At 44.1% G+C, this 26,032-nt stretch overlaps 1 protein-coding gene across 8 annotated transcripts in view; it reads right to left on the bottom strand.

The window, feature by feature from the left end:
* The window catches only part of PIEZO2 (piezo type mechanosensitive ion channel component 2), a 252,233-nt gene that overhangs the window by 117,690 nt on the left and 108,511 nt on the right, over positions 1-26,032 (bottom strand). For all 8 annotated transcript variants that reach the window (XM_044934794.2, XM_044934790.2, XM_044934791.2 and 5 more), the window contains one exon: positions 17,762-17,804. In XM_044934794.2, the coding sequence (XP_044790729.1) occupies positions 17,762-17,804 (43 nt within the window). The remainder of the gene's footprint in view (positions 1-17,761; positions 17,805-26,032) is intronic.

The raw sequence follows: 26,032 nt of genomic DNA, 5'->3' as shown, positions 1-26,032 counted from the left end.
TGAGGTTCGTGACATTGTACAGGAGACAGGGATCAAGACCATCCCCATGGAAAAGAAATGCAAAAAAGCAAAATGGCTGTCTGGGGAGGCCTTACAAATAGCTGTGAAAAGAAGAGAAGTGAAAAGCAAAGGAGAAAAGGAAAGATATAAGCATCTGAATGCAGAGTTCCAAAGAATAGCAAGGAGAGATAAGAAAGTCTTCCTCAGTGATCAGTGCAAAGAAATAGAGGAAAACAACAGAATGGGAAAGACTAGAGATCTCTTCAAGAAAATTAGAGATACCAAGGGAACATTTCATGCAAAGATGGGCCTGATAAAGGACAGAAATGGTATGGACCTAACAGAAGCAGAAGATATTAAGAAGAGGTGGCAAGAATACACAGAAGAACTGTACAAAAAAGATCTTCACGACCCAGATAATCACGATGGTGTGATCACTCACCTAGAGCCAGACATCCTGGAATGTGAAGTCAAGTGGGCCTTAGAAAGCATCACTACGAACAAAGCTAGTGGAGGTGATGGAATTCCAGTTGAGCTATTTCAAATCCTGAAAGATGATGCTGTGAAAAGTGCTGCATTCAATATGCCAACAAATTTGGAAAACTCAGCAGTGGCCACAGGACTGGAAAAGGTCAGTTTTCATTCCAATCCCAAAGAAAGGCAATGCCAAAGAATGCTCAAACTACCGCACAATTGCACTCATCTCACACGCTAGTAAAGTAATGCTCAAAATTCTCCAAGCCAGGCTTTAGCAATACATGAACCGTGAATTTCCAGATGTTCAAGCTGGTTTTAGAAAAGGCAGAGGAACCAGAGATCAAATTGCCAACATCTGCTGGATCATGGAAAAAGCAAGAGAGTTCCAGAAAAGCATCTATTTCTGCTTTATTGACTATGCCAAAGCCTTTGACTCTGTGGATCACAACAAATTGTGGAACATTCTTCAAGAGATGGGAATACCAGACCACCTGACCTGCCTCTGAGAAACCTATATGCAGGTCAGGAAGCAACAGTTAGAATGGACATGGAACAACAGACTGGTTCCCAATAGGAAAAGGAGTACATCAAGGCTGCATATTGTCACCCCGCTTATTTAACTTCTATGCAGAGTACATCATGAGAAACGCTGGGCTGGAAGAAGCACAAGCTGGAATCAAGATTGCCGGGAGAAATAGCAATAACCTCAGATATGCAGATGACACCACCCTTATGGCAGAAAGTGAAGAGGAACTCAAAAGCCTCTTGATGAAAGTGAAAGAGGAGAGTGAAAAAGTTGGCTTAAAGCTCAACATTCAGAAAACGAAGATCGTGGCATCTGGTCCCATCACTTCATGGGAAATAGATGGTAAAACAGTGGAAACAGTGTCAGACTTTACTTTTTGGGGCTCCAAAATCACTGCAGATGATGACTGCAGCCATGAAATTAAAAGACGCTTACTCCTTGGAAGAAAAGTTATGACCAACCTAGACAGCATATTCAAAAGCAGAGACATTACTTTGTCAACAAGGTCCCTCTAGTCGAGGCTATGGTTTTTCCAGTGGTCATGTATGGATGTAAGAGTTGGACTGTGAAGAAAGCTGAGCCCCGAAGAATTGATGCTTTTGAACTGTGGTGTTGGAGAAGACTCTTGAGAGTCCCTTGGACTGCAAGGAGATCCAAGCAGTCCATTCTAAAGGAGGTCAGCTCTGGGTGTTCTTTGGAAGGAATGATGCTAAAGCTGAAACTCCAGTACTTTGGCCACCTCATGCGAAGAGTTGACTCATTGGAAAAGACCCTGATGCTGGGAGGGATTGGGGGCAGGAGGAAAAGGGGATGACAGAGGATGAGATGGCTGGATGGCATCACCGACTCGATGGACATGAGTTTGAGTGAACTCCGGGAGTTGGTGATGGACAGGGAGGCCTGGCATGCTGCGATTCACGGGGTCGCAAAGAGTCGGACACGACTGAGAGACTGAACTGAACTGACTGAACTGAAACTTCTATGAACAGAGAAACATGGATGTGATGAGACATCCCTTTACCTCCATAAATAAAACACACATGGTTGTGTGAAAGGTTTTAAAAAATAGCAAATTCCTTGCATTTGGGCTAAGAGTAAGAGAAATCAAATAGGAAAACTTCATCCAAACGTATAATACTGTAAACACTTCATCCAGATTTTATAATTACTTATAAAATTTATAATCCAAATCTATAAGTAAATCTGATGATTGATTTCATCATAAGAAAACCATAGAGGTTTTGCCTACTTTGCAAGTACACCTAACGTGATCAGACAGAGCAGAGGAGGATTCACATCATCAGAACGGGAATTCAGAGATCAAGGAGAGAAGCCAGGAAATGAAGGCCAGGCTGGGCGGGGAAGTATTTCCTGGATGGGGCTGAGGTCGGGGGAGCCAGCAGTCCCTCCTGAGTGGATTTGGGGGATAAATTACTGCAGCTCTTTTGCCGAAAACGAATTGATCATGACATTTTATGAGAAGCACAAACCAAGCCGACTGGCGGGAAAGAGTTCTCTGAGGAACATACCCAGAGTCCCACCCGGCACAGTGGACCCAGGAGCCACTGTGCCTGCCTGCCCCACTCCCGCCACCCCCAACCTGCACTCTGTACATGGCTCTCAATTTGCAAACAGTGGCTTCGAGTCAACAGCCTCAGCTTTGAGCTCTTAGGTCCCCAAGCAGACACTCGATCACCCACAAACATGAAGAGAGTAAATGAACCCCAACTGCAAAGCAATTACTCCCCAGCCATGACAGAACGCAGCTCCCAGAAACAAGACTGGGCTGTGGTCCAGCTCAGAGTGGAATCCATCAGCCATGGAGGTGCCAACCTGTTAGCTGGTGCTGTCACCCGAGCTCACAAAGCAGCACATTCAGAGCACTGCCAGCCCACGGGCTCCAGGAACCTCCAGAAGATGACGGTGTGGGCCATGGACAATGACCAGGTCAGAGTCCACTTGATACCTCCCATGGGGACCATATTATCACTACAGTCTCTATCTTCACTGTCTAGACCAGAGTCAACTGAAGCACATTCATGAGAGAGCTAGTCCTCAGAAATACTGGGAATTAAAGCAAAACATGACCAAAGAAAAGAAAAAAAAACCTGCCTCTGGTCAAATAAGTGTTAGAAAATCATGACGGTTATTATTATAGTAAAGGACTTGAGAAGTTCTGTAGAAAAACAGTAAATTGGAGTTTGTGTAAACCTCTGGGCTTCCCAGGTGGCTCAGTGGGTAAAGAACCCACTAGCAATGCAGGAGACATGGGAATCATGGGTTCAATCCTGGAGTCAGGAAGGTCCCCTGGAGAAAGGTACAGCAACCCACTCCAGTATTCTTGCCTGGAGAATCCCATGGACAGAGGAGCCTGGTGGACTACAGTCCATATGGTCGCAAAAGAGTCGGACACAACTGAAGCAACTGAACTTGTGTGCAAATCTCTGCTTCCCAAATTTATCTGAGCTCAAACCATTTCTTACGTTTTATCTAAAATCGACTACATTCTGCTGACCTACTGCTCATGGCACAGGTTTTAGAAAATGCTGAGCTTGGAGTCTCCTCATTGGTCTAGATTTTTGATCACAATGAATGGATACTTTGGAAACTGTACTTAGATGTAACTAATACTCATATATTTGGTTTTGAATAAGCCCCTAATAACTACAGTGCCAGCAACACCTGATTTTTTTCCCTCATCCCCTCTCCCAGCTGTCCACCCCATCTCCCAAGTGTCCACCCCCTCTCCCAAATGTCCACTTGCTCTTGGGACAGACTGGAAGAGACCAGAAAGTGCACAATAACTCACAAAGCCGCTCATTCAGTCCCAGCACGTGCCCAAGACCATCTGCAGACACCCTTCTTCCTATGAGATGTCTCTACCCAGTGCCTGACCATATCTCCACAAGTCTCCTTTCACCACCTCCTCTTCTGAATGACTGACACTTTGCCTTGGGGTGTCCCCTCTGCCAACCAGGCCAAGTTAAACTTTTAGAAGCACAGTTTGGACTTGCTCACTGCACCAGCGATGAGAAGGCCCATATTCCCAAGCTCACCTACAGGACCTCTGTATTGCAGACGTGTGTGTCTTGTCTCTTGCTAAGACTTCCTTGGACCTCAAATTCCAGCCGTGCTGGCTGCACATCCAAGGACAGGCAAGTGTTCGTCCCTCTGAGTCAGAGCACGTCTTCTCCCTCGGACCACAAAGCCCTCCTCACACACACTTCCACGTCATCCTCATCAGTCAAGACTCCCCTCCTTCATCTCCACCGCAAAGCTCACCATCTGTTTCCTTTAGACCCCGAACACTTTATGTTGCTCACTTATTTGTGAATCTCTATATCCAAGAGGACTATATATATATATGTATATATTATATTTGTATGTGTGTATATGTGTGTATATGTGTGTGTACATGTGGTACAGTGTGTGCTCTGAATACAGGCTGGCAGAATTAATGCGATCTCCAAATATTTACTCTTTCTTTCCTATGACAATAGTTTGTGCAAAGTCCTGCTGAAGAATTAGATCAGGTGTCTGCCACAAGTATCTCCATAATTCAGTTCAGGGAAGATAAAGTACAAAGGGCAGGATAGTCACTAGTGTCTGTGGAGCGCCTGAGGACCGGAGGTTGATGGGTAACAATCTCAGTTCTTTGGATGTGAGTTAATGGTCACAAGTGGAAACTATAAACCATTAAAAATATATATGCACTTTTTGCATACACCAGAGAAAACATTTCAAGAACAAGAACTATTAATTGTAGCCAATGAACATGAAATGGCTTGATTTGGTCAGATTTTTTATTTATTCCAAAAATATTTATTCTGCCTCTATCGAGTGCCAGGCCCTCTCCCTGAGCACTGAGTGTTGGTTATGAAAGTGTGTCTTAAACACAGAGATAAATCAGGAAGAGGTGTTGCGGCCGGGTCCTCCTTGCTGGACTCAGACTCTGGTGAAGCATCTGCAAAACCAGAAGGGCTGAAGGGTTTGGAGCAAAGGACTCTCCACCATCACCAAGGAACTGAGCCCAGAAGAAAGTCACAATCTGGTCGCAGGAAGTGGGGCTGGGAGGTGGCCTTTCCATGGTGAGGGTGAGGTACGGACATGAGGTACGGACATGAGGTATGGACGTGACAGGTCACCCTGGACCCACGTGGGGTTTGTGCCTGAGAGAGGTCTTGGCTGGAGGGGCAGAGTGAGAGATTTCTTCTCATGTAGGTTGGCTAAAGTCCATGGAGTAAGTCAGATGGTCCAGGGACTGCACAGAGTATAAATATTTATGGAAGGCTCTGTAAATGAATTGTCGGTGTTCATTTCAGAGCATTTAATAACAATTAAAATGTTTTAATAGTGTAATTAATTAATTTATTTTTGGTTGCACTGGGTCTTTGTTGCTGCACGGGTTTTCTCTACTTGCAGAGATCGGGGGCTAGTCTCTAGTTGTGGTGGCCGGGCTTCTCAATGCCATGGCTTCTCTTGTTGCAGAGCACAGGCTCTAGGGTGAGTGGGCTTCAGTAGTTTTGGCTCCCAGGCTCTAGAGCACAGGTTCAGTAGTTGTGGTGCACAGGCTTAGTTGCTTTGCAGCATGTGGGATCTTCCCAGATCAGGGATTGAAACCACGTCTCCACTGGTAGAATTGGCAGATGGATTCTTATCCACTGAGCCATCAGGGAAGCCCAACAAATTAAATTTTATAAAAGTAAATCCTGTGTTTGAAATCAGGCTGACCAGGTTATATGAAGAAGCCCTGTTCTAATATATTAAGGAGATTGATGTATACATTTCCCCATAAAATGTTATCCTATATCGCATGACTTTCCGGGCTCAGCTCAATTACATTTTCCGTATAGAAAAGCACAAGCTAAACAACTTAAAACCTCATTTCTCTTCGACAGGCAGACACTTCCTCTCCAAACCGGTTACAGTCACATGATCCTATTTGTGCAGGGTGATTATTCCTCTTGAAAGGGAGTCTAGGAAGCTGGAAGCTGGGAAAAAAATTCTTTATCCATCAAGAGGAGAGAAAATGTAGCCATAAAACACTGTGAATCAGTAAGTTAGTGCAAATGTACGTGCAACCTGGATCTACACCAATAAACATGGATGCATCTCATAAACACAATATTGAGGGAAAAAAAAAGAAGTAGCAAGCATACAGAATATTGATCACTTACGGACTCACCCATAAAGAACTCCATGAAAGCAACAAACATGTTTCTGGACAGAGAGAGGGACACAGTCACCTGTGTTGCAGCACCTAGGTTCTTAACTTTGAAAGCTGGTTGGCATGCACAAAAGTGTATTTTTAATATTTCATATTATTTTTTAAAATCAGAAGTGTCATACTGCTCAGAATTCCTCATGTAGAACATATAATGAAAACACAAAGTCGATTACCTGCCTGGGAAAGAAAATGACCAACTGCTGCAGTCTCAGCCATGATTATATTTGGTCAAACTCAATTACCATCCTCCCATCTAAGTCCGGGGAAGCAGTGAGGTTGGGGCGGATGTTCACGGGCAACCCACTTTGCTTTTGTAAGTCTCAGTTTCCCACCAACAAAATGACTTCTCAGGGTCTTCCCAACTGTCAGGTTTCATTTTGACTCAGAAAATTCCAAATAAAGACACAGGGAAATTGAGAAGGGACCGGGAAAGAGGAAGAGTGTTGGAATTCCAGGTATGGCTGAAAGAAGAAGAGTGTTGGAATTTCAGGTAGGGCTGAAAAGCAGACTTAGGAACAAACACAAACGCTGTTACCTTCAGAAGCTGGAAAAGTACAACCCCATTCATGCCACTCCTTTGGAAGCCAGCCCTTTGGTTCAGAGTTGGTAGGAAGGTCAACTTCAATTGAATTCCAATAAAACAATTAGAATGCAAATGAGCATTATTTAGATGAATATGAACTACTGAGATGGTTGTACCTGGTCTTCTGGTAGCCTCTGGAGCCCAGGCACTGATGCTTGGTCACCATCCCACAGCAGGGGAGCTGCACAGGGACAGGGATGCCCCAGGCACCCTCCCTGAGTCTCATCGGGGCCCCACTTCAGCACCAATGCAGACTGGTTCACCTCCTCTTTCTCCAGGACCCCTCATTTCCCCAGCAGTGTCGATGGTTGTGCACAGTCTAGCTCCTGAAATACAACCTTTGTCTCACACTCCCTCCACCAGCCCACCCCATGGTGATCCTCTGATTGGTTTGCACGGCCCTGTGAACAATCGAAACACAGGAGGTAAGTAGAATCTAGTCTAGTCTCTCTGGAGCTGGGTGATTCACTCCAGGAGTTTGAAGGACACCGTCTCAGGGTTCCTTCTGCTCGACCTGAACTGCAAAGATTTTGAGTCAAACCTGCACATGCATTTCTGTGGTAAAGCAGGCCTCATGTGTCACTGTGACAGACACATAAACATGGGCCCAGGCACAGCGAGGCGGGCATGGACCTCCAGTCTCCCTCTTGGCTAAGCACCACCCGCAGCTCGTGGCTCTCTCAGCTGCAGCCATGACTAACCAGTTTGTAATCAAATAAATGCAGTGGCACCAGCCAGCATTTTCTTTTTCATGAACACAGCAAAGGAAGAGAGGAGTACACCACATGCAGTAAGAGGAGCTGTTGCTTTGGAAACTGGATGTATTTGCATTGTATTGGGTCGTGGCATGAAGTGTACCGGTGTAGTCACAATGAAAAAAAAAGCTTCAGACTGACTCTCTAGCACAACTCAGTTCCATCAAACAGATAGGGGGCAGTTGTGCCGAAGACAGGTGGAGAAAAAACAGATCCTTCCTCCAAATCTCTTGGAGCTGAATGTATTACAAAGTTCATACTTTTCCAGATCTCGGGAAGGTGCCTCACCAGACCATGTAACCGTGGCAGGAGGCTCGAGGGCAGTGTCCCCTCCTCCAGCACACACACCTCATCCCTTCACACTCAGTGCAATGCTCTCCCCCTGGCTCCCAGGTCAGTTCAGGTCAGGTTTTTGCCACCGAGAAATCAGACTAAAATACCAAGTGTTGAGAGCATACTAGAATTTGAGATTGCAGGTGAAGGTTGAAGATTCATACTCCAGCACATCATAACAAACTAGAAACACTAAGCTCTGAAACAAACCAAAATTGCTCAGGAATAAAATGTTAATCAAACAAATGCAAAAAACTCTGAATTTTCACCTATCCAAAGATGCACTCTATGCTCAGTAAATCCAAGAAATGAAAATAAAAATTTGTGAAGCAAAAATTATAGTGTCTTGGCCCACACTGTGAACAGAATCACCAAAGCATCTTTCTACATACACTTCTCCGTGCAGCTAAAATGTGATTGAGTTTTCAAGGTTTTTTCAGAAAGCACTTTGAGTAATTTAGGGTTCACTAACTAAAGAGGCTGAAGGCAGAGGACATAATCAAGGGACATATCACATAAATTTGTCCACACAAAGATCTGTAGGCAAAGGTTTACAGCAGCTTCATTCACAATCACCAATAGCTGAAAACAGGCCAAACACCTACCAGCTGCTCCCTGGATAATTTGCGGTGATCTATACAACACAATATAATTTGCAATGAAAGTAAGGATGCTTTCAACTTCTATGGTTGAACCTAAGAAGTATTATGTTAAGTGAAAGAAGCCAGATATGAAAACCACAAACTATGAGTCCATTCACATGACAACCTGGAAAAGGTGAAACCAGAGAAAGAGAACTCTGATCAGTGATTGCTTGGAGCTGGGGGAGGTAAGGGATTGATGACAAAGGGGCAGAAGGAGACTTTCCGGAATGGTGAAGATATTATAAATCTTGAAATGGAGGTGATGACATGGCTGCCTAGGTTGTCAAAGTCATAGAATGAGACACCTAAAAAGGGGAGAATTTCCCAGGCTGTAAATTACACCCCAATAAACCTGATGAGGGAGGCACTGGAGAAACGCAGAGTGAGTGGCAAGGGTAACTTGAGAGGAAACCCCAAATCTGAGACAATGTAATCGATGGATAAAGCTTTGGTATATGCACAGAATGGAATATTATTTAGGCATAAAAGGGAATGAATCTGAGTCAGTTCTACTGAGGTAGATGAACTTAGAGCCTATTATAGAGTGAAGTAAGTCAGAAAGAGAAAAACAGATATCATGTATCAGCGCTTATATATGGAATCTAGAAAGATGGTACTGATGAACCTATCTGCAGGGAAGCAGTAGAGACACAAACATAGAGAACAGACTGATGGGCACACTGGGGGATGGAGAGGGTGGGAAAAAATTGAGAGAGTAGCACTGAAACATATATACACCACCATATGTAAAACAGATAGCCAAAGGGAATTTGCTGTATAGCACAGGGAGCTCAACCCAGCGCTCTGTGACACTCTGGATGGGTGGGATGGGGTGGGAGGTGGGAGGGAGGGGACATATGTATATCTATGGCTGATTCTTGTTGATATATGGCAGAAACCATCACAATATTGTAAAGCAATTATCCTCCAATTAGAAACAAATAATTGAAAAATAAATAAATGGCAGGAAAACCTAATAAATACTTGATACAAATGTCCTGTATAAACCATCTGCATCTATAAATATGTAACTGTTGAAAATGTACTGAATGGCAGAGAGGGTCCCAGGAAGGAAGGTGGTCCCCAAGGTCCCTGAATCTCTCTCCTCAGTATTTCCATGGAGCTGCTCCTTGGCCATTTCTCCCAGGGGACTTCCCCACGCAAACAATTTATGGCAGGGATAAAATTAACCACGTGGGTGTGGAGGAGACGGTTTCTTCTGCAAATCCCTGTGCTTGAAATTCTGGGAAATTATGTTTTAACAGTTCAAGGCCTATTACAAAATCGCTGATTTATGAGATTGGAGCTAGGTTATTGGGAGACTTTCTTCTAAACACAGATTCATTATTTTCATAAATAAGCATATAAAATAAACACTTCTAGAGTGAGCAGTGGCCACTGAGGTTTGCATGCCTGCAAATCTGAACAGTGCACGTTTCTGTCCTGTTCTCGGGAGGTGGAAGAGATTAAGAGCTCCAAGGATGCTCAGGAAGTTCCTGCTTCCTCGGGTCCTTGGGTCCCCTCTCAGGACCCTCCCTGTGCAAACACTGACCCCCAGGATCCACCACCACGAAAGCAGCTGCCCACACTGGGTCCGTACGCTCTGGCCCCTGATGCTGATGAACACAAGGCTGTCCCTGTTAACCTTGAGCACTGGGAAGTCCACTGAGAGTGGGTCAGCAGTTCAGGATAGGGTGTTTCTTACCCATCTTTTCCACTCTCTCCACGCCCGCCCTCCACCCAGGTCTACATGTATAAATGCTCCTTTCCTGACTTACATGAGAAATCATCATTTTTTTACAGTAAATTTTTATAGTGGCACTGAATGTTTCCATAAGGGCTGGAATGAAGTTCTCATCCTCCCAGGGCAGCTAAACGAGCCCTTCAGCGAAGTGCCTGCAATGCTCTGGGCCCTGCCCGGCCTGGGAGCTTCCTCCAGCACGCGGCATGTTATGTCCCATGTGTTTGGGTTCCACAATCCAGGCCCCTCCTTACCGACAGGAAATTGCCTGAAGGAGAGCTGAGTCTGGCCTGAGCGCCCACCTGGTTCCTCCTCCCCTACCCGGGCCTCAGCCAGCTATTGTTTGTCCAGAGAGAGTGTGTGTCCAGAAACCTGGGGCTCCCCTGGCTTGTCCAGCAGAGAACACCCGGACCTGGTGGGGCAGCTCCATCCTACTACAGAGCCCCCACGGAACCGGGCTGGGTGGTACTGTGCTGGCCTGAGTGGGACTGCGGACGTGGGGCCTGACTCAGGCAGTCAGAGTAGGAAGCACCCCTGGGACCCCATGGTGGGGGCAGCACTTCCTCAGACCCTGTGCCTGGCAAGAGAGGGAGTGGGCTTTGTTTCTGTTTGTCTGCTTTGGTTTTATTTTTTTCCCTAAAAGTCACTTAGGCAACGTGTGGATAAGGACACGCAGCCCTCCAGGGGTGCAGGGGGGCAGTGAGGGGACAGACACCGACCACTAAGCCCCTCAGCCCAGGGACCCCACCGTCAGTGAAGAGTCAACCAGAACAGCATCTCTGCCATCTTCCTTTGGACCTTATGCTCCTCTTTCTGGAATGTGCTGGAGTCTACCGCTCTCAGGGTGAAACCAGTGCTGCACTCAGATGCCCGAGGACTGGGCCCCGCTGCCCCACAGCACAGCGCACGTCCATCAGCGTCCCAGCGGGAGACACCAGCACGTCCGCAGAAACACGCTCACTCCAGGATGAAAGCAGTGACCTGCCTGGATTCCTCAGTCAGTATATCTCACCAGTCAGAGCAAAGAGTGGACATTTCAAACCTACCACTTCTTGCGAGGACCAGGTGAGACAACCTTCCCTCTGTGTGGGGCAGGTGGGTCAGGACGGCCACGGGAGGGTACCCCAGGCTGCTCCGCCTGTTCCCATCTGGTGATTACAATCCCTGGGCTGCTGGCTTGCTCACTGACCAGCGTTTTCACTTGCTCTCTGGATGACAGGACTCCAGGCCACTTCTCTATCCCCAGGAAGAGTGAGGTGGGCATCAACCTCAGTAGTGACCACAGCAAGGGTGTGGAAGGGGGACTTGGACATCAGAGCCTCTCAGAGGCAGAAGGGAGTCCATCATGGGTGAGGCAGTGGGTACAGGATGGTCTGGGGAGGGCAGGGTAAGAGATTAATACACCAGCCTCGGACGAGTGGGGTCCTGCCTGACCACAGCTTCCCGAGCCCCCTTGGCACCAAGGGATGTGATCAACTGAGGTGCCATGATTGCTCCTGTTGTGTGATAAGACCTTCAGAGGTCCACAAGGCTTAGAGAAGAAGAGGCACAGGCTTCACAAGACGAAAGACTTAATGCCACCTGGTCCTGCATAAAGAAGTCACTTAATCCTCCGAATCCTCATTTACTCACCACTGAGTGAATGAAACCACTAGACTCTGGAAGGTGTGTGACACCGTCACTTTTGCTACTTCCAAGATTTCGTGTACGTTTAGAAGTCTGTGTGGCTGTGAGCATGTAGAGATAAGTAGGGGGGAAAAAGAAGAGCCAGGAGGAACTGTTTCCACTTTGTTCACCGTGGGTGATGGGGTTTCTGAGGATTCTGATGGAAAACCCACACAGCTCCTCTGAAATCTGCCTCATACAAACTGTCACTTCATGAAAGCAACGATGCTCGGTCGCGAGCTGAGGTGTTTACCTGGCTGGGCTGCGGGAAATAAATTTCACTGCAGTTACAGCTATAAAAGAGCTAATTTCAGGATCTCACGATGCAGAGCAAATGAGAAATCTGAACTGAGGCTTGGGAGTATCTGCTAGCATGATTCCCCAAAACATTCCATTCTACAGACTCAACATCCAGATTTTACCTCCGTATCAAACAGCGTGAACTTCCTATTATTCACGGTGCTGTCTGCACCAAGGTTCGAAAAAGCTTTCAGAGATCTATTACACAGTTCATTTGCTCATGTCATTAATGAAATATAAAACGTTCTGGCTTGGTACCTCACATTTTGTACAGAACAAGGTGCCAAGCTTACCACCTGGGAATTTGGGATTTCAGTTCATGAATGCACCATTCTCCACAGGACCTGATCTTTATCACTCATTCATTCAGAGACTGTTTATATTAAGTCCTAGGGACCTGACTCAGTGAAGTTGGAGATTACAAATCAGAAAATCTTTCCTTCCAGACATATTTTGAAGGAAAAAGGAGGAAGGATTACATCTTTTTTTTTTTCCTAGAAGAAAAATAGATCTGTTCACCAAATACTTACTAAATGATGTCATTGTACTTGAATTAAAAAAAAGTTCTTTTCCAAGTTGGAAGTCAAAGTTAGGTAAAGCTCTCAACAGCCTAAGAAATGGATATCACCTACTTTTATTATACACACACAAACAATACACACACATATATACTCATGCACACACAGACACACACATGTGTGCATATATTAATCATAGCTTTTACTTTCCATTTCGAGTATAACCAAGGTATTTCAGCCGATCAAAGAAAACAGCAAAATTGATCAGCTGCATGAGTAAAGTCCAATGAAATGGATTATATGATATCACAGGATATAAAAGTCTCAAACATAAGATCTAACTTTTCTTTCACTTGTATGGGAGTTAGTGACACATGTTATGGACTGAATGTTTTCATTCTCTCAAAATTCACCTACTGAAATTCTAACCCCTCAATGAGATGGTATTAAAATATGAGGGTCTTTGGGAAGTGATCAGCTCATGAGTGTTGAGACCCAGTGAATGGGACTAGTGCTCTCATAAAATGCTTGTTTCTGAAACATTTATTAAATGCCTATCACTGGACAACCCTTGGGCTGGCACTAGCAGGTGTAAAATGACAAGACATACATCTCAGCAGCAAGGGTCTAGAATGACGCACAGTAAGTCCACACAAGATCATGAACACACTTGGTGGCTTCGTGACAGGAGGTGTTGGAAGACAGAGGAGAGAGCCTGAGGGTGGTGGCTGTGGACCTGGGGAGGTTTGGGAGGAGGTGGGGTTGTTGGGTACCAGCAGCTGCCATGTCCTGAAGAAACCACAGGCAGGAAAGCGGGAAAACAATGAAACAGTTTACAGACATCTGCTAAGCTCCCGGACGCTGCTGCCACAGAATCAGGTCCTCACGTGTCTCCCTCTATCTGATCTTTTAGTTTGCTCACCAGGACGTATCTCATGGCAATATTACTACAAGGGCAGGCTCATTCCCTAGGTCCCCTCCTTCCTCCCCATCACAGAATGTACAGCAGAGGACAACTTGGCTTTCTTTTTCTTGGAGAAAGCTTTGAGGTTTGGCTGACTTAGTCACTTTTTTTTTTTTTTTAACATGTGACCACTTCGAAATACTGTTAGCAAACAGACTGACGGGCAAACTTTAAAGGACACAGCACTAAAAGGATCAATATCGCTCACAATGGCTCTAAAGGGCCAGACAGCTTCATTTAGGATATAATTGGAATTCCCTTGAAGAGAAAGATGGTGTTAAACTTGAGAAGAAATCAAGCAAGGCCATGTTTAACAGCACTGCATGACACAGTCTTTGCAACTGTCAATGCACAATAACCCCATCTATCAATATCTAGTCTGTATTTCAAGACACCTGATGCAAGGCAGAGACAACTCCTGCCCTTTCAGGAGAAAACATGTGACAACACAGGAAAACAAAGGGTGATGTTTTAAGATAATATCTAAAACTGGGTATGTGCACCAAACTTAGCCTACAGTTCAAAAATACAGCTTTCACTCAATATATCCCTTAATAATATTTTAATGTATACATCTTTTCAGAAGCATACCCATTTAGAGAGGCATTACGATATGCAAATTTTACTCCCTGACCTTCTTCAAAATATTCATAAAATAAGAACAGTCGATAAGACTAAAGACAATGTTCCCAGAGCTACAGGGATAGGAAATATAAACAACACAAAAGCAAAAAAAAGCTATAATTCAAGCATTCATTGTGGCTGGATGTAGAAAGCCAGGCAGACCTTCTCTTGAACGCAGGTCAATGTGTGTGGCTACAGCTCTCTGGGTAGCTGCTTGGTTTTCTTTAGGTTTATTTACCTGTGAGATGGGGTCACAAAGTCTGGCCAGTAGCCAGTCCTGCCAACTTCCTGTTTTTTTAAATAAAGTTTTATTGGGACAAAGCATGCTCATTGCCTTCTGCTACCACAGAAACTGTATGGCCTATGGAACCTGAAATGTGGCCTCTCCCTCTTTAGAAAAATGTTTGCCAATCCTTGGTCTGTGGGGCTGCTGCACAGACTGAAAATGATGTGACACAGTCCTTGGTATATGGCAATTGTTTTCATTACATCATTATTCAAGTAGGCAAAAGGTTAAGGTCACACAAACTAGAAAGAAAATGTTTCAATTGTTGAATCCTGCAGATCAATGAATCCTTAGCCATCTTAGAAGAAGCTCTTGCTCTTAGAGTTCCACTCAGGAGATGACAAAGAACCTCAGCCTGAGCTCCACTCTATGGAAAAATGACTCAGGATTAACGCAGATTAGAAGGACACCAAGTTACCATTTCTCATCCATCAGGCTGGCAAAAAACCTCGAGTGTGACAGCACGTTATGTTGGTGAGGCTCTGGGGGAATAATTGCCGAAACTGCTGCCAAAATTTTAGGGAAACTTGGCAATGTTCATCAAAATTCCACAAAAATTTACTCTTTGATTGTACTCAGGAATCTATCCCTAGAATACCTGGCAAAAATATAGATGTGCACAAGTTTGTTCATTACAAGAGCCAAAGGCTGGAAAATGCCCAGATGGCCACCCTCAGGACAGATGGTGGATGCCAGGTCCAAAATCCTGGATGGTCTTGGTACCTCCTGCTGTGCTAGAAGGACAGAAATGAGAAAAGACCAGGCAGCCATTGACAAAGGACAAGAAGTCACCATGAAGCTGTCCCCAACAGCCAAAGAGGAGCGATTTGAGTTTATGTGAATCAGAGGGTAGACTGACAAGGTAAACAAAGCCACAAACAGACACTCCAGACAAGACAGCGGTGCTGCAAGACAGAGGAGCTGGTTTCCTCAGAAGCTAGTGACAGGAAGAGAAACCCAATGAAGGTAGGAAAGACTCGGGGGACACAATCTCAATACAGAGGGGGAGATGTGGCAACAGAACAGAATCGGTGGTGACAGTGGAAACCAGTCACACAGTGGTGACCATTTCGTGACATATAAAAATATCAAATCAATATGTCATACACCTAAAGCTAATATAATATTGTATGTTAATTATAACTCAGTAAAAATTTTTTTTACTTTTTAAAGTTGAAAAAAATTTAATAGTAAGTGTGGGCTTTACGAGCATGCTAATTCAACCAGTGTCTGTTAGATGACACTTTTGAGATGATCAGGAAGTGTATGCACTGATTGGTATTAGATGGTGCTAAGAACTGGCTGGTACTTGTATTCAGTACCAGTGTGGCATCATGATTCTGCAAGAGAACATCCATTTTTTCACAGACATACAGTACTGACTTAGGTAGGGATGATGACACAGTATCTGAGGTTCTCTTTACAATATTTCAGTCCCATCCAACCCTAAAAATGGACAAAGCAAGTATAGCAATGTCTTCCTGAAGCCAGGAGAAAAATAACTGATGTTCAATTTGCTATCTTCTCTCCTTGACAAGACTTTGGGTCTTGAAAGACTTCTGTAAGTTTACAATAAACCTTGGTTTAGGGATAGAGTGAACAAACAAGCGGGCTTCCCTTGTGGCCCAGTGGTACCCGCCTGCCAATGCAAGAGACATGGGTTTGATCCCTGGGTCAAGAAGATCCCCTGGAGAAGGGAATGGCTACCCACTCCAACATTCTTTCCTGGGAAATCCCATGGACAGAGGAGTCTGGCAGGCTATGGTCCATGGGGTCGCAAGGAGTCAGACACAACTTAAAGACTAAAACAAAAACAACAGCTTCTTTGGTTATCTTTGACATTTGTCGATACACAGAAGAAGAATCAAGAGAAAGATGCTTTGGGGAAGGTCTCACACACACGAAGCTGCATGTGATTTTCAGCCTGAAAGCTCGTCCACCAGATCTGCCCGCCCCAAACCAACTTCATCCAATAACCTCAAGGACCAACCATGAGAACTCATTGAGAGATCAACAGTGACGGTGCTGATGTCATTGACAAGCAGGCAGAGAAATAAACAGACTTTTGAGTCAATTACAAATGGTACCAGAAATGCCATCACAGTCAGCCTGGTGATGAGGTATCTGTTCTTACTCACTACTGGAGAAATAATGCATTTTAAGGTATTTTATTATTCTTTTCATATGCTCTAAGCACTCCATCAGCTTGATTGATACACATAAAGACACATTTTGAAAAATGAGTAATACTCTCCTGTTAAATGTAATGAAATAGTAGCACATTGTAAGCTGTACTCTCTAAAATTCAACTCTTGATTTCATGTGGTGTTTGGAAAGCTAGAGGGCTGTTGACATTCTAATCACTGGACACCATGGCTTTACCTCCTCAAGGCAGAGGATTTACATTTAATTTTTAAGCTAAACATTTTATTCAGAAGTCTTCTGAATGCAAAAATGCTATTATGCTGAGAAGAATTAGTCAAAAATCTACCTTTAGAGTAAAAAAATTTTTAATTACTTTTCTGTCTCAATAGCTGTTCCAATGCTGCAAGTTCACTGTGAGATGTTAAATTGTCCGTATGGTGTCATTAGGGCTATACTGAGCCTACCTGCACATTTTCTGATGTTATCATGAGTCAACTTTTTTTCTTTTCAGGACATGCTGGTGCAGAAATGCTTTTAGCTAAGAGTGACATGATCTCAGCCTTTCACTTGGAGCAGATAAGATCAGATAATTTTAATAATCAGGAAGATATCAATATAAATATAAATTTCTCTGTACTAAACCTATAGAACTGAATATAACATATGACATCAGGAAGCAATAAGAAAGTCAACTCTCTTCTCTGCAATGCCCTAATTCTACAACTTATCTTTCACACTGGTTCATAGTAGAAGAAGCATTTTCACATAAATTGCCCTATTTAAAATCATCAAATTCAATCTGTGTGCAGGCAAGGATGGTATAAATCAAAGGTTTAATTTACAAGGAAACTGAGGCTCAAAAAGGACAATTTACTCAAGGGCACAGTCACTGAAGTAGTGGTGGTGAGATCATCAGTGGATAATCAGTGAACTGCTGGAATAAACAGGTCATGAGTAACCAAGCCCAGCTCACCTTTCAAAGCCGATTTGTCGGAAAGTCTTCTCCCAGGTTGAGCCTGCAATGGGAGGAAGGGACACAATTAATGCACATCAAAGACTCAGTTCTGTCCAGATTTACACAGCCTGATAGAGATTTGCTTGTACTGATACATGTAAGTGGGGTGACTGTCTTCCCTCTCAGAGACCAGTCTGGGTGAGCACCCCCTGCCATGGACAACACCCACCCCTTCCACTGCTGATACGACTGCCCATTAATCATCCTCTCAAAGTCTACATGTGTCCTGAGCAGAAAAATGAGTAATACTCTCCTGTTAAAAATAATGAAATAGTAGCACATTATAAGCTGTACTCTCCAAAATTCAACTTTTAACTTCATGTGGCATTTGGAAAGCTGGAGGAGACTCTGATGTTCCAATTCACTGGCCATCATGCCTTTACCTCCTCAATATTGAAGCATGGGATTTATGTTTATTTTTAAAGCTAAACATTTTAATCAGAAGTCTCCTGAATGCAAAAGTGCTGTTTCCAATGACATGATCTGAAGGGTATCCAAGTCCCCAAAAGAAAAGCTGGGTATAAAAATGATTTTCTGTTATTTTTTCATGTTTCTCCTTACACTATAAGCGTGACTATTTTCTGAGTACTTTATATAAAGAAAATGCTCATTTTAATCAAAGACCATGTTAATAAAAGTCTGCATTTATAAGAGTTCAGGGTTCTGCTAAAGAAAATCAACCCTGAATATTCTTTGGAAGGACTGATGCTGAAGCTGAAGCTCCAACACTTTGGTCACCTGATGCAAAAAGCCAACTCATTGGAAAATATCTTGATGCTGGGAAAGACTGAGGGCTAAGGAGAAGGGGATGACAGAGGATGAGATGGTTGGATGGCATCACTGACTCAATGGACATGAGTTTGAGCAAACTCTGGGAGGTGGTGAAGGACAGGGAAGCCCAGCGTGCTGCAGTCCATGGGGTCACAAAGAATCAGACACAAATTAGCAGCTGAAGAACAACAAGGGTTCTGCTCAGCCACACTTTCACATTTTCCCAGTGCATTGTCTGGGGCAACAATAACTTGACTTTAGTAACTGTTTGAGTTATCACCTCTGCTCGCCTCCCAGACCTAAATCCATGAGCTGTGTCATGTACTAGTTGCTTTAATAATCACAGAAGATAATCACCACCTTTCCATACAATTTGGTCCTGCAAATAGGAAGTGGAATGTTCAGCACTGGGTCTCCAGAGGCAGCTAAGAAGTTACGCTGCTTCTTTTCCTCAAGTCTAAATAAACCAAGAGGGCATTTAGGTTTCTTTCTAGAGAACTCTCCCCCCAGCACTTTATTCTCAGGTGGCCACTCAGTGCCTCCCGGGCATTAGACAGGATGGTTTCCAAGCTAGTCTAAGTGGGCATGAATGTGGTATCTCACTAAGGGACTTGAGTTCATACTACTTTGTTATGATAGAGCATTTTCAATAACTGCTATAAATGATGCAGGATAAATTTGGAATCTGAACTATACACACCTGCATTCACACACAAATTTAAAGCAGATTCAGATTTATCTCCTCAGATGACGTTACTCTTGCCCAACTGAATTCCAACAGACTTTGCTGAGTAGGAGGAAAGCCGTGGAATTTTCGTTAAGCAGTCCAGGAATTTCTCATGGCCTGGGGGAGTGGGCCCCATAAGAATGTCATGTGTCCTGTGAGTCACATGCTAGACAGTGGAGATTCCAGGCTCAGGAATTCTTGCCCTTGAGATGCTAGCCATTAAGATGCTGGTCAAAAATTATAACCTGAATCAGAAACCACGCTGAATTTCAGGGGAGCTGGCAACAGCCCGGCCGAGACTCAGGTGGGAGAGATGAAGAACCTTGTGCCAAGCGAGAAGCAGACAGTCTGTGCTGGACCCAGTGGGGAGGGTCGCGGTGGGAGCCAGGGTAGGGAGGCGTTCAGATGCTATTCTCCTTGACTTTCCTTGCTTTCATTGAGAAACAAGCCACCTTTAAAATTTTTCCACATTTCCATTTTTCCCCCTAGGTAGTCTCAGTGCATTCCTATATTGATTTTTTTTAAAATAGACTCAATTTATTATCAAAGTAAAATAAAAATAAGTGACTTTGCTCTATTGTACTATCAGGCTTTTAAAACATGGAAATTTAAGTAAGAAATAAGTTTCATATTTCTGAGAGAAATAAACTTATTCAAAAGGGTAGAATAAGGTAAAAGTTTTGGGGACAAGACTTCTAGTGCTCCTTAAAATAAACATTATTAACCCACTCAACCAAGCACAGTGGAGATTGGGGAGCACACTTTTCTTCATCACTAGAAGTCAACTTAATTAGTAATTTGAGAATCCTACATACCGTAGACACTCATCATTGTCTGCTGGTGATCCCCTACTAATCACCTTAATATGTTAGGTATGGGACTGAATATATGAAAATATGGTTTTTGCCCTCAAATACCACATACTCCAGAGGTTTGGGCTTTTGTGTCTTTTGTGAGCACTTAGTCACGAGGGAACGAGAAACACACAATAAATGGAACAGACGTGTCCAGATCCTTTGGCACCAAGCATATTTTTGACAGCCCATTATTCAGTTGCTGGGGAATTCTTTTAAAGCCATTCCCCGTGTTTTACATGGTAAAGTAATATTATTCTCCTATGCCAGAAAAGTCCAACACAGAGAGAAAAGTAGGGAAAACAAAGTCGCTGGCAGACTGCCTGGATTCAACACTTTTAAAAATGAGATTTATAATATGGAGCAGTTTAGAACACGTTACCATCTTCAGGTGAAAGCAAAGGACAGCAAAAACAACAGGAAAGGAAAATACAGCAGAGATATGGATACAGTTCACAAGAGGGGGGTGTTCCTATCCAATTTAGATGAAGTAGCTAGAAATAATGCATTGCAGTTCTTCACTTGTAAAAACTGGTTACCAAAGGGGAAAGGTGAGAGGGGAGGGATGCATTAGAAGTTTGGGATGAACATTACACACTGCTGTATATAGAATAGACAACCAGCAAGGACCTGCTATATAGCACAGGGAACTCTGCTCAATATTCTGTAATAACCTGTTAGAGAAAAGAATCTGAAAGAGTATCTGCATATATGCCTATAACTGAATCACTTTCCTGTGTACTTGAAACTAACACAACATTGTAAATCAACTATAACTCAATTTTTAAAAACCCAACAGGTTACACTCACACCTCATTAGGTGCCGACTTCATACACATTAGTTCATTTAATCCGTGAGGTCAGTACTACTAACTCCCTGCTTTCAGGTGATCAGCTGAGGGGGGCAGACCCCAGATCCAGCACCATATTTAGCTCCCTCCCTCACTGCTCTGTCCTGCATGGGGTTCTGTCCTCGTCTCTCCTTCCTTCTTCCTTTTCCTCTCCTTTTTGTCCTTCCTATCATTTGTCTCTTGCCACAATCTGGCTACAATGTGAGATTCCAAATGTTTTATTTTTAGCTCCATAAAGTTTTGTGTGTCTGGTTATTAACTTGAGAAGCATGAAGTGTCTACAGCAGACGTTCTGCAGCATCCAGCCCTCCTCCGTCAGCGGGACCAGTGAGCTACTCCTGCGGGAATTTTGTTAGACACGCAGGACGCCCCGCAAGAGCTCAGTCCACACAAAAAGACTGAGACTCGTGGAGTAGGGCTGCTTGTTCTTTATTTTGTCTGATTTTTCTGCAGTAGTGGTTGAAAACTGAAGGACTTTGCCTGCTACTTGAAACCAGACAGCTGAGTTCTCCCAGCCCTGCCTCTGGTCTGTATTTTTTTTTTTTAAACAAATTACCCTGGGGTCTTTACAACACTAGGGGGTTTTCCACAGCTCCCATTCAGTTTGTAATTTCATTTTTTCATAAACGTTATTCAAAAGTGTAAAAATTTCTATCTTTATGTTGTAGATTAGTTACTCACTTTGTTATGTTTCCTCACTGATTACTTTTATCAATCATTTAAAATCAACTTATTGCTCAATCTCTAACACAAAAAATGTAACTTGGTTTTTCCTATAAGTTTCAAAATGCAATTAGAAAACTGGTGGTCAAACAAGGCACCGATTTTCTCCTAATTGAATAGTCCTACACTAAGTATGTCCCAGACGTTAACAGCCGCTTGAACTTGGACGTGCACCTCTGCTTTTTTCAAAATAATTAGCAGAAAAGGACTAATAATTCATGGAAGTGGTAGATTTTTTGCCAGCATATTCCTATAAAAATGGAAGCATTTTCATATATCATAAGAACTGCCAGACAGCTGAACATGGGACCTGGCACAGAAATTGGTGACAAAACACTCAAATACCAGGAAATTATATCACTTATGAGTTTTCTTCATTGACATTATTTTTAACTCTTTAAAGGAAAAGTTTTCCCTATCCAATCAAAGAATCAAGATTCTACCACACATTGAACGCTGGACAGGATGTGTTCTAAGAGGAAAATAGAATCTTCTCAGTTGATTAGGAGTGACATTTTACTCTGCAAGTGTGAAGAGGTTCTTGTGTTGAATTGTGCCTGAGCTCCATCAAACCACAGAAATGGATGCTGTGACGGGTGGTGTGTACACACATGATGCACTTTTCGCAGACAAGGAGCAACTTCAGCTTTTTGGGTGAAATGGTGAGGTCTGCAAAATTTTCTGAGTCCTAATTTCCAGAAGATATTTATCATTAGGGGATTAAAAGTAACTGTAAAAGATAAGGATAAGGAAAAAAATTCTTTACCACCCCTTAATTAACACTTTTTAAAAATATTAAATGACCTATACAGGTATAGTTTTTAAAGCATCATTTTTGCCTTTACCTAATACTCTTGTTTTGTAATGTCCATTACTCCCTGCTCTGACCTTTAATATCTATATGACACTGCTTTAGTCATGTAATAATAATGAAACTCTTTCCATGTCAATAAATATGGGCCCATGATCAATTTAATGTACATAGTGTTACATAATTTAATAAACTGTAAATTCCTTATCAATTTCTGGTGCTATATAAATTATACCTACATTTTTGCTGTTACATATAACAATGTTTTGAACACCTCTTACATATATCTTTGAACATCTATTCAGTTATTTAAGATAAATTTCTCAAAGTAGACCTATTGCACTGTGATGTATCATATGTAAAATTTTGGTTAACACTATAAAAGTTTTTACCCTCAAATTTTATTCAAATATATATACTTGACTGAATTGTTTTATGGATCTTTTTATCTCTAATAAGACATTTTCTTTGAATTTATATTTTCAGAAATAAGAACGAATTAAACAAACATTCTTAGGTTTGTACACAATGTCAGTATTTTCTTTTGTGAACTTTCTTTTGCTGAGTTCGCTGCGCAGCCTCAGGGATGGGGTCTCAGGCCTGCGCAGTCCAGGGTCACATGCAGGGGAGGCAGGTTGCACACTCCCAGGTGTCTCATCTGGGCATCCCCATAAGGCCTCACTTCCGCTTCCCAGGAATTATCTGATCCACCCTTTAACACTCTCAGAAGTCAGGATCTTCTTTTCTGTTCTGCTTTTGGGCTTCCCAGATGGTGCTAGTGGTCAAGAACTCACCTGCCAACGCAGGATAGATCCCTGGATGGGGAAGATACCCAGGAGAAGGAAATGGTAACCCACTGCAGTATTCTTGACTGGAGAATCCCATGGACAGAGGAGCCTGGCGAGCTACGGTCCATAGGGTTGCACAGAGTTGAACACGACTGAAACCCCTTAGCCATGCATGCACTTCTTTAGACAGACTCTTCTGAAGTGCAAGTTCTTGGCCCCAAAAGACATCCATGGAGAGCCCTGTTCTCTGCCCAGAACCCTAAGTTTGTTCAGATGAGGAGACTCATGGGGAGTTTCAGGCCTCAGATGGGTTGAGGGTGCGGGGGGTGGGGGAGTGCTCTCTCTCCCCGCAGGCTCACAGAGAGGCTGATGTAACAGTTCTGGGATAGCCAAGCGTCTTCTCCAAAATCATGCTCCTTACTGATAAATATTGCTGACATTACAGGCACATATAAGAATGTCTGACTAATCTCCTGGCACAGAGCACAATCCCTGAGCTTGAAATGTGAAGCAGCTGAAAAGCCATCAGTCAGCTTTTAAAGATGCAGCAAGTACCCGCCTTTGAAAAAGTCTCTCCATACTGTGCTTTCAAACACGAAGTGTCTGGTGGCACCTGACGCAAAGGCTGAAGCATTCTTGGACTCACAACAGAAGCCCCCTCTCTGTGCTTTTCCAGGAATCCAGATGGACACTGTTCATGGCAGACAGAAGCTTGTCTGGGCGCTGATAACTCTAGCAGGCGGGCTCCTTCACTTTATTGTGTCCTCTCTCTGCTTTTGGTCAAAGTAAGACATAAAAACTGCATTTCTAGGGGAATAAAACATTTATGATGAGGGCGGGCAACCCAAAGAACTCAGACATGGGTAATGTATATAGTCTGGGGGATTCAGACCTTTAGGAGTCCCTCCTTGATTGCCATGCCCTCCCTTCCTGTGGAGGCAGGGTCCCTAATGCAGTCCCTTGGAAGTGACCTCCCAGGGGAGGAAGTGGGGCCCCAGGCGGATGGTTAGGAAAGGAGACAGGATACCCCCCGCCACCTGCCCAGGCCTTGGGCTTTGAAATAAACACCAGTGTTTCCTTCGACAGACAGGCAGAGGAAGGCTAGGACTGGAAGTGGAATGTCTACAAAGCAGAGGAGGGTGGTGAGCTCTGCTTGGGAGTGCAGGCTGACAAAGGGAAGTCCTGAGCGTGGCCACAGACTGCTCCTGAGGGGAAGAGAAGCAGGCGATGGGCTGCTGGCAGGGCATGTGCACTGTTCCTGTCTTGACGTCTCAGGAATGAGGTACACATGCCCACCGGGTCCCTGAGTCCCCAGTTCTCTGCCTCACATGTGATCCTCACTCCCCTTCACAGGAGAAGGAGCCAGAGTTTTAGATTTTCAATCCCGCATCCTTACAACACTATACATAAACAATGAAAGGGCTTCCCCGGTGGCTCAGACAGTAAAGAATCCGCCTGAAATGCAGGACACTAGGGTTTGATCCCTGGGTTAGGGAGATTCCCCTGGAGAAGGAAATGGCAACCCACTCCAGTATTCTTGCCTGGAGAATCCCATGGACAGAGGAGCCTGGTAGGCTACAGTCCATGGGGTCATAAAAAGTCAGACACGACTGAGCACTCACAGTTCCACTTCACTTTCAATGAAAAGGGGGTGTTGCAAATGAAAAAAATGTGATGAACTCGGAGCAGGTGGTTCAGCCAGCACAGCCCCCGGTCTGAACTCGGTTACATCCGGGTCCACGGAGCTGGCTTGACAAGAGCCGAGAGATCCTGGTGATTCTTACTTAGCGACCCGAAGAGATCCGGGGCCACCATCCTACGAGCTGCCTCACTTCACAGGCCAGAACATCTCTTCCCGGTTGTGGTTCAAAGTGCAGGAACATTTGGAAAGAGCTGTAAAACCTTTGAGGGTTTCCCAGGTGGTGCTAGCTGTAAAAAGCCAATGCAGGAGACGTAAGAGGCGCGGGTTCGATCCCTGGGTTGGGAAGACCCCCTGGAGAAGGGCATGGCAACCTACAGTATTCTTGCCTGGAGAGTCCCATGGACAGAGAAGCCTGGTGGGCTACAATCCATGGGGTCGCAAAGAATCGGACATGACTGAGCAACTTAGCAAGCACATGAAACGTTTGGACATGTCTGGCCCCTTCCTATCTGTGAGAAACTTACAGCACTTCACCTTCATCCCTGCTTAATGATTTAATTCGGATGCATTAACAGAGAGAGGGAAAAAAAGAGTCCTGGTTTGTCTTTGTGCTGGCTCAAGATTTACAGAACTTTCGGAGGCTTTGGCTGACTGCAGCCTCCCAGCTGCTGCTGAAAAGGTCTTTGTGTAAACACCCCCGGCAGTAACCACAGCTGCAGCGCACGGCAGAGCCACAGAAAAAACCCCTGTTTATGTGACGAGCTGGAGTGTCTTGCCTCAGCGCCCTGCTGAGATACGGGCTCCGTAGAAGAAACCAGGTGATGGGGATGCTCCTAAGTGATGCTGATGCCCTGGTCTGTGTGATGGGGACCCATCATTATCCTGTGTTTACGGAGTCCAGAGTGGTGCAGAGTCACCCCAGGGGCAAAGGCATCCTGGATGGTCTTGACAGGATTCCAATGCCTTTTCCTGGACCTTCAAGGAAGGCTGGAGAGTCTGAACAAAAAAGAAACAGCTCTTCCTGACTGCTCGCTGTGAACCATAATTTTGCATTTCCGAAGT

The sequence above is a fragment of the Bubalus bubalis genome, chromosome 22, assembly GCF_019923935.1.
Source record: "Bubalus bubalis isolate 160015118507 breed Murrah chromosome 22, NDDB_SH_1, whole genome shotgun sequence".
NCBI classification, from domain to species: domain Eukaryota; kingdom Metazoa; phylum Chordata; class Mammalia; order Artiodactyla; family Bovidae; genus Bubalus; species Bubalus bubalis.
This window is presented reverse-complemented; position numbering and strand designations above follow the sequence as displayed.